Source organism: Perna viridis, chromosome 7 (assembly GCF_037379345.1).
Source record: "Perna viridis isolate PV_CMFRI_1.1 ecotype Kerala chromosome 7, ASM3737934v1, whole genome shotgun sequence".
Taxonomy (NCBI): domain Eukaryota; kingdom Metazoa; phylum Mollusca; class Bivalvia; order Mytilida; family Mytilidae; genus Perna; species Perna viridis.
Window position 1 is genome coordinate 35,315,568 of NC_142451.1, and position 10,067 is coordinate 35,325,634.

General features: G+C 32.7%; 1 protein-coding gene and 1 long non-coding RNA gene across 7 annotated transcripts in view; one reads left to right on the forward strand and one right to left on the reverse strand.

The window, feature by feature from the left end:
- The window catches only part of LOC148612450 (lymphoid-specific helicase-like), a 92,568-nt gene extending 85,729 nt beyond the window's left edge, over positions 1–6,839 (reverse strand). Inside the window, exon 1 of one of the 6 annotated variants that reach the window (XM_088593883.1) lies at positions 6,772–6,839. Coding sequence is in view for 5 of the 6 variants with exons in the window: in XM_088593880.1 (XP_088450006.1) it covers positions 6,465–6,493 (29 nt within the window). In the remaining variant the exon portion in view is untranslated. Of the gene's footprint in view, positions 1–6,199; positions 6,301–6,464; positions 6,616–6,648 lie in introns of those variants that run through there. The other 5 variants (XM_088593881.1, XM_088593880.1, XM_088593882.1 and 2 more) reach the window with 5 other exon arrangements.
- Positions 6,840–7,360: 521 nt separating this feature from the next.
- LOC148612453 (uncharacterized) lies at positions 7,361–8,776 on the forward strand. The gene is made up of 2 exons (XR_015924408.1): positions 7,361–7,448; positions 8,309–8,776. It is a non-coding gene; the product is annotated as an uncharacterized LOC148612453 (long non-coding RNA).
- The last annotated feature ends 1,291 nt before the right edge of the window (positions 8,777–10,067 follow it).

Sequence of the window (10,067 nt, forward strand, 5' to 3'; positions counted from 1 at the left end):
TATCTTTTCATTTGTTTTTAAATTTATCAAAAACTTTTCCATTTTTGAATATTCCCTCCCATGGAACTTTTCCATGTACTTTACAATAACAAAATAAGTACTCCATTTCTGAACTCATATTTTAAAAATAAAATTATATTTCAACAGAATCATCATAATGAAACATGAAAATGTTTATCATTTGCTTCTTGTTCATTCTTATTTTGACAATAAACAAATAATTTAAGGTAACATATCAAATTACCAAGATAATTTTGTTTGAATACTAATAAGAGATCAGGGCCGACGCGTAGGTTTTGGCACATCCCGTAAAGAAATTAAAATGGCAGATCGTAAACAATGCTTTCCATCAATAAAATTCTGCACATCATGCCAAAATTCACTTGATATATTAAAGCTAAACTTCTAAATATGTAGGGAACATATTTTTAATGCATGATGTTAAGGAATGTTAAACTAAAAAACCTGTTGGCTGGTTAACTTTCCTCGGAACTCGCCAATCAAATGACGGTCACCAAATTGACGAGTGTAAGCTAATAAGAACTCGCCGAATTACACAACTACTCGTAATTGGTGATCTGGCGAGCGGATGTTTCTCACACTCATCATGCAATTCTTAAACCTTAGAACTCTGTAATAATATTTTAGCAATACAAGACTTGGGTACAGGGAAAAGTAGGTACCTGTACGGATTACACATTTTAGACCCTAACAATTAGAGGTTTAACCTTTCTGGTGCAATCACATATTTCGATTTTTTTTTGTAGCAAAGGCCAGGGACATGCGCTGGTGGAATTATATACGTCATCAATGTCAGGTTAAAAAGTTGTTTGCTAACATATTCAAATCAGCTCAACTTTTCATCAGTCCTTTCCTTCAAAATTTTCAACATCTAACCCGAATAATAGACGACTGTATGGGATTCAACTAGCCCGAAACAAGAAATGTATGTATCATTTCACTAGCCCAAATTAATTTTTACTAGCCCACAGCTTCAGGCTAGTGGCTAAAGGCCAGCACTGTTTCATGTATGTATTGTTAAACTAGGAAACCGAGTGGAAATCTACGAAATAATCAGAAACTGATGGGCGTAAAAGCTGCATGTAACACGTATAAAAATGAATAGTTTATTATGCAGGAATATAATTTTGACAAACCAAAAACAATATACAAATTCCGTCACCCAAGTCAAAGAACCTGCATAATGTCATTAATTTAGACAAAAGTATAAATATAACACTAAATAATTATCAGTGATAATAATAAAATACCAAATCTAGGCCGGGGTTGGGCTAACAAAAACAGCACCTTCAAGTAAAAGTGTTACGGAATTCACCGTCTAAAAACACTTGAAATACAGGAAGATGTGTATAAAAAGAGCTATAAAGCTTACAGTTGACTATATAAATATCCACAAATCCAAACATGGCAAATAAACAGGCCAAGGGAACGACGCAGCCGATCCCTGGGACAGTCGAATTTCGAATTTACCAACTTTGTTTTCAGTAGAAACACCAACGTCAGATTGTTGACGACAACGCATGAAATTTCCCGCAATACACTAACTTCGCGGAATAAAAGACGTTCACAACCCTGACTCGACTGACAAATATGCAGAACGAATAAAACATAACTATATACAACAATATTCTATAACAAGACTAATTTACTCAAAACACAGAATTTAAACCCGCATCTAACCAGTCCTGGTATAAAAATTAATGTACGCCAAAAGAACGATAACTCTACTTTGGGGGAAAATGTAGATGTCAAAACAGCAACAGACTTCTGTTAAAATAATAATTAATAACTTAAATGGTAAGACAATGCTAAACCATTATCCCTAAATATATTTTTGTCTTCCCAAAACTGTTGTAATTCCCAAAATACTTCAGGATAATTAATATATGTGAAAACGTATTTCACAACATATGGAATATTTTTTTCTTTTTATAAGTTCACCATTGTGATTTATTGTGCATCCTAAAATTAAGCGGGCTAAAAATCATTGAATACATTGAAAATTAGATTCCTACACTCCCTAAGGGAACGTTAATTGTTGTATTATCAACTAAGTTTAGTATATTTATGGCCAGAGACACCATCAATATCCAGTTTATGCATGTAATGAAAAATCAAAAGCTTTAATATAGCATCATGGCAGCTTCAATCTCATACATCTGGTAAATGTAAATGAGAACCACACCAGTCTAGGAAACAATAGCAACAATGTAACTTCAATGATTAAATAGAAATTGGTTCTCAGCTTTTTCCAAGACAAGGATGGTCAAATCACGGCACCCGAATGTTTACAAAATTGATGTAGTCGTCTTACCTATACCATACAATTTGATCCAAAGTTCCACATAAAAAATTATGACAGGGTTTAGGTGTTAAAATTCATGTGACATACATGTACAGGGCGTAGCTCTGTAAGGCTCGTACAGGCTTGTGCCTGTACAAAATAAACTATTTTTTTTTCTTTTTTAATATTTGATGGATGTATATAAAACGAGTACAGTAAAGGCTAATATTACTTTACCAATTGCGCTTCACATAGCAACATGGAATCGGATATCCAATGTCATTTACCCGTCATCGGTTTTCTACTAATCATTCCAACGTTCTGATAACTTCAATAAAAGTAGATTTGCGATTTCCGCAAAATGGACAAGTTTGTCATTCGACCAAAATGAAAAAGGAGAGATGAAAGATCAGAGGAAGGCAGTAAAGAGAATGAACCTTCAGTGAATGTTCTAACAGATACTGAGCCAGCGACCACTGCCAGTATTAATGATATTCGCACATACATTGTACATGTATCCTTCAGAAGTGCCATCAACTTCAAGAAGCTTTAGTAGCGTTACACAGTTCCAACCACCATACCCAGCTGTGGCTAAACTTCGAGGCCTCAGTGAAATACTGATAAACATGCAATCCTGTGCTCCAAATGGACAGATACCATCAGCTACCCTTTCCCTGCAAGGTTACGAATCAATTTCTTCACCTAATAAAATCAACTGGATTTTACCAACCGTCCCTCAGCCCAAACTACTTAACCTATTTTTTTTTTTGGTTCCAATTTTACCTACATTCTACCATCGCTAATTTTTAATTATTGGTAAATTTTTCTGGGGGAAACTTCGATAAATATAATGATTTTGGTTAAGCACCATTAACTTAATTTTTAGAAGTCGAGAAATGTGCCCCATTGAAGTCTATAAAATGATTTTGAAAAATAAAATAATTTAACTACCCTATTTTTTTTAACCTGAAAGACATAATTATATTTTGTATTCGCATAATATGACTTTCCGTCTAATAAAACTAGTGTAAATGTCAGAGCTACATGTATATGTTCCCTGGGCGTGAACTGTCCAGCCGTTTAAAATATCGTTGTTGACCAATGTCCATGTATACAAGAGGGGTAGACAGGGGGTTCCTGTTCCATTTTGCTAATGGGTTTCAGACTTTCCTCACATGTTTTCTCTCCTTTACTGCCAATGGTAATATCCCGACAAGCTTGCATCCTTTAACTCCCATTCCTACCTCCCCTAATTCCCGGGTTCCTGTCCCGGTGTCCAACCCCTCATAAATAATTTATAAATGAATAATTTGATACAAAAAAAGTTAAATTTGTAAATAGAAAAATGAATAAAATTATGTTCATATTATTAAAATGTACATGTATATTTTAATATAAAAAGAGAGGGTATGGAGTGAATGTGCGTATGAAAACACTTCACATGATATATTGAAAATATATTATCACTCAAGGAACAGGGTTTTATTCCTGTTCTGCATCTCGATATTGTATAAGGGCCTTCAACAATGAACAGTCATTTCATATACCCTCAAACCAGATCAAGAAGGCCCCTATCGTGCACGAAGTGGAATTCTTTAATACATTTAAATTGTTTCTACGCACAAAAATAGACAGCAACCAACAATTTTTTTTCAATACCCCGTTCCGATAATCAAATGGTTACATGTACCAGTACCTACTTGTAACCATTCGATTAACGAGTTGGTAGCAATGAAAACAGTTTTCTTTTAAATTAATAAAACTCAACACTTAGCCCGATTTTCAGAATGAACTCTGAAATATTCTAAAAATTAGGTACATGTACTCTGTACTCGAAAAAATTGGAATTAGGTACTCAAGGTTAACATGACGCAATACTCACTACTTGAAGCTAAAGAGTACTCGGTTCTCGAGGGGGGTTTATACCTCAACTTAGGACCCAGCCTATTTCGGCAAATGCTCTATGTAGATCAGTGTTCTAGGATTACCATTTCCTGTTACCCGTGGCAAGTACTTTTTAGGGTCGGAAAAGTTTAAGAAGAGATGCTAGCTGCCCATGGGCAAGTAAAATTTCCCTGAAGTTTATTTTCATTTCGACTTAAATCGCTCCGATCTATCACGACTATATCCCGAATTCGTATTAAGAAAGTTTCGCTTAAGAATTTGTGTGTCTTACGATTTTCGACAACATGACATTTCTCATAGATGTTATTTTGGCGCTTGTAATAAAGCGTCGGAATGATAGCGATCATTATCATTATAATAAGAAATTGTAAACGGAATCAACAACCCAGATTCGTAATTTACGTGTATGGTTGCATTTAATTCATGCATGGTAAGTAAGAACATATTATTGTCTTTTGGAAAGTAATTGAACAATATTTAACCTCAAATACTTCGATGTACATGTTTTCTTGGAAGTTTTTTTTTCAACTCTGGAATCAGTGACAGAATTTGAAGGTGTTGTTACTGGAAATGATTCTTTTTTTATAATATAAGTATATTTGGTGGGAAAATTCAAATATGAAATGAATTTGTTTGGTAGAAACTCTGCCAACATGAAACAGGTATAAATGTACACTTATCTTTTTAAAATTAGTATACAAAGACATAAATTATATTTACAAATGAAATCTCAAATATTCTATGGTAAGTTATGCCAGATGTTAGTCTCTTTATGATGCCTTTTATCGTCAAAAAAAAAAAAACATAATACTGAACAACTTTTTCGAAAGTCTGATTTGTCATATCTAATAATTTGTTAAAAACACCTAAAAACAAAGTTGTATTTTCACCATTCCATACACACTGCATTAATGGATGAAGAATTAAAAAAAAATTAACAAACATCTAAAATATATTGACTTCAAAATATATTTTTTCTGACAAAACTGGGTTTCCAATGTTTCTTTTGTTTGAACAAATTTGACTGAGTAACAGAAAAATGAATTTGTAGTAATTTTCAAAATTTGGTTTAAAATTATGTAAGTGTTTTCTACTTTTTCTTTCTTAGATATATGAAGTACTATTAGCATCTAAGCCTGAGAAGTATTCAAAAATCATGGAACTTATAAAGATAATGTGTGTGATTAGACCATGCACAGCAGAATGTGAAAGGGGTTTCTCAAAAATGAAACAGATAAAAAATTCTCAAAGAAACAGAATGGAAGAGGACCCAATACAATGTCTTCTTAGAGTGAATTTCTTTGAACCCACAATAGACACTTATAATCCTGAAAGGGATATTGCTAGTTGGCTCAAAACAGGGCACGAAACATGTAAGGGACACTACATTAATCCGTCCCTGTCATTGCCAAGGAAAATAAAAGAACTTGAACCAGAAGATAAATAAACTTACAGTGTTAAATCAAACCATGTATAAAAAGATATCATTATGTATTTAAATTATGGTTTACTTCACCTCTTAATACAAGGACTCACCTCTTATTTGCATTCAAAACACAAACAAAAGCACTAACCTTAAAAATATCAGGGAAAGTTACCATATTGACTGGGAAAGTAGATTTTGACTAATGACTTTCCCTTGTTAAGTTGACATGACTAAAATATCCTAGAACACTGTAGATATCAGTTTCCTGTCAGTCCTTCGAACACAAAGTTGTCCCCATAATTTATACGAGTCACATTGAAATTTCGTCCTCGTAATTAAAACATTGAAATTTACCGATGATCAACTAAAATGCCTGCCTAATATTAAGCAAATACTATTATAAGATGTGTCAGGACCGCAAGTTTAATGTTATCTGTCTGTCCGTTGGTCTAGAATATGTTGTTTTCATTGACAACGTCGAAAGCCTTAGTAACAACTGGGTGTATCATTTTAATTTTATGACGTATAAACAATTTTATTGGAAATGATATACATATATGTACCTTGACAACATTGTTGATGTTTTTGCCCACAGAAAAAATCGACGTCTGGACTTTCCATAAACAAGATAGTATTCAGATGGAAAAAAAGTAAAATAAGTACAGAACACATCAAATTCCATGATCTTTTTTTTTGTGAGTTCTTCCATATTGAATTGTAGATAAGGACTACATATTTGAAAACAAAATGGATATGGAGTATTGCAACATATGCACACTTATATTACAGTATTTTTTAACCTTCACGTACAACTTAACCAACACTAACATGCATATATGGAGAAATGCTTCAGCCATTTAGGGTACGAATCAGGTAAAACATACATTTCTTCACCTAAGAAACGCGATTGATTTTCTTACGAATCATGCCCATCATTTGTTGCTTTGTCTTTTAATTGGAGGCTTAATATTTCGACCACCGGAAATAGGTTACAAAGATTAATATAACTTACATAACAAACCATGGCACGGCAGAAAGTACGAGAATGTTGAAATTCGACTTATATGGTCTATTGTACGTCTCTCAAAGCTAGAAAAAAGATTTCCCATCAAACTAATAGCCCAAAATAGGTAACCTGATTTTCTTGTCCCTAAATTATCGACTGCTTTCCCGCCACGAGAAGATAAGGGATACCTGCAAAATGCGAAACGGAATCGAAATTAAATGACATAAAACGAAACGAAACAATTGGAACCGAACAAATGAAAAAAAAACGAAATAAATCGAAATTGAAATTAAATGCCACAAATATTGAATTATTATGTTATTGGCATGAAAACAGTTTTTAGTCAAGTCGGGTCAAGTCATTTCTATTTATAAAAATAAATTTTGCACTGAATGTATTGTTTATCCGCCATCTTGTTTCTATGGATATTTTGAAATGTTCCCTATTAACTCACAATTGAAGAGCTGAAATACCATGATTTCCCGCCATAGTTCTGGTTCCCTGCTAATTTATTACTTTATGTGATAAGACTCATATTAAGTACCAGTTGTAGCATTTTCATTCGGAACTTCTGGTTTTGTCTTACTTGTGCTGTATCTTATTTGATACATATTTATTAAATTTTACTAATTAAGTTTAATTCCAAAAAATGCTTCACACATTATTTAAATTTTGTGCTATATGTTATTATCGAATTTTGTCTTCCGGGTTTTAGTATTTTCATTCGATTATTTACATTTCCTGTTGACATTCACGTGAAATTTTTTGTAGCACTTTGTGCTTTTTTAGCCATAATGGGGCACAGTGTAAGTAATCATTTGTTTCTTTATCATATTAGAGTAATGTTTTATCCATTCAACAAGCCCCACCCTTCAAAGTCAACGATAAAGTAGTTTTTCAAAACTTTGAAATTGTCAAAATCAAGGTTGACCGAAAAGTTGGTATGCATTTCCGATCTTGGACCCTTTTGTCCATGATGGTAAAATTTATAAGAAATTTTTTTTGAGAAATTTTGAGGTTTATTCTTTATGCTAAATTGTTGAAATATATTTGCAAGTGTGTCATGATATTTGGTAGAGTTTATACCACATAATTCATATAATTATTGATTTTTTATGACATGTTTGTTTAACCTTTATTTGAGTGAAACTTCCTTCACTTTTACATGTATATGTACATATAGATATTTTATGCATTTTTCACCTTGTAAAATAGAGTAGAGTGTTATCCTTATCTGACCATTACAGGGCTACTTTGCTGCTCATAATTAAACAATCCAAAGTTTGTATGGAATTTCATGACTGCTTACACATACATGTATGTCCAATTACATATAACTGCGATTTTATTTACTGTAACAAGTCTCATATGCGTCACCAAATTATGTGTGGTAAGTCTCATATGTGTTCACCAAATTAATAGGTTATCTCGACTAGCATAGATTAGATAAGCTTCTTTGTACAGTGGATATGGAATATTTGCCTACCGAAACCAATCAAAACATGCAATACACACACATTCACTTCGACATGTTTTTATGATTATAATATTGTACATGTATGTTTTATTGTGCTTATGTGCATTTTTCTAATGTTTATAGAGCTTTTGTCATTCATACATGTCACATGGCCTAGATTACATGAGTTTTTTCTCTTTTCTTTTGTAGCTTTTCACCACATACACATACAATTTGAGTACAATAAACTATTCAACAATTGTATTGGTTAGCTATCTGCAAATACATATACATTCAACCAAATACACATGTTAAAGGCAGAACATTACTAAAGGTAAAGAGCAGAAATATGGTGGGAAATCATGGTATTTCAGCTCTTCAATTGTGAGATAATAGTGAACATTTCAAAATATCCATAGAAACAAGATGGCGGATAAACAAAACATTCAGTGCAAAATTCTCGTAGGAAAAATAAATTTTGAATTTTTTCAATCTCGGAGGTAAGAATGAAAAATAATTGTAAGGGAATCGTAGTACAGAACAACATGCTTAAAATGGCAAGTTTTTGAAAGGAACCGTCGAGTAATTACAAAAATAAACGCAAAAAACCGCACACAATCTGAGGTGACTTGGAGTATAGAGTTGGCGTTTCAAAAGAATAAACATAATATAATATAAGAGATGTGATGTTTTGCTTTGACTAAAGTTTCTCAAGTGGTCAATATAAAAAAATTAGACGCATTTCTATACATTTAAGAGCAAGCTTTCGCTCGCTTATGAAACTGTGTAAGTGGAGTCCATGTAGCTCATTTATTCTTAAGTTGTCGTTACTGTTGTGTTAATTTAAGTGTTTTGTACATGTTTTATTGGTTTGGTCGTTAATGGTGATCAATATACTTATTGTCGTTATCATTATAATCGTTTTGCTTTTACCTCATTTTTATTTCACCTGGCTGCCATCGTCTGTCTTCGTCGTTAATAATATTTCAAACATCTTCTCTGAAACTACTGAATGGATCTGGATGAAACTTCTAATGGTTGTTCCTTAGAGTATCCTGCACAAAATGACTGTTTGGATTTGTTAAAAAAAAAAAAAGACCGCCGTTACTTAAAATAGAATATAGGGATCAGACAGCAGTTGTTTGTTTGTTTGTTTATTTTTTGCATATATCTGCAAAACCGTTAGGTATAACCAAATTCTGTCATGGAGTAAAAGTGTTCATCATGATGAAATCTACCTATGATGTAGTTTGGGGGAAAATCTTTTGACCCATGTTGGAGTTATTGCGCTTTTTGAATGCGTTTTGCTGCTTTTGATGTAATTACTTTTAAAAATCTTCTCCTCAGAATCTACTGTACAAAAATTAATGAAAGTTGGTATATTGCTGGTTTATTTTTTGTGTGTGGGGGGGGGGAGTTTATCCTGCATTAAATGACCGTTTGGATTTTTGATTGGTAAAAAAACATGGATGGTCTTTGTCCCTGCATTACATTTTCTTTTGATTAACCGGCTAGAACCTTGGTTCCCTTGATTACTCTTTCACGTGTACAACTCTCTGAAACCAATTTGCAACAAAATTTTATAAAAGTTGGCAATACTTTTTAAGGGCTTATAGCAAAAACTAATCATTTAAATATTTTCATCAGTCAAAAAATAAAGCCGTCGTTACTAAAAATAGAACATAGGAGTCAAAATGCTTTTTTTTTTTTTTTTTTTGCTATTTTTTCCGCAACTATAGAAAAGCTATTCTTAAGGGAGAAGACCATGTTATTGTGCAAGTCATAAATATCGAAACTAATCTGTTAAATATTCGTGAAAAGTAAATTGAAACAAAATAATTTCCTTTTCTTAATTAATTAATCGAGATTTATAATTAGGAAATTTGAATTTCCCGCGCCTATTGGCGCCACCATGATCGGTTGAACTGTGACGTCACGAAGTCGGTATGTAAAGTGAAAGTAAATAGGT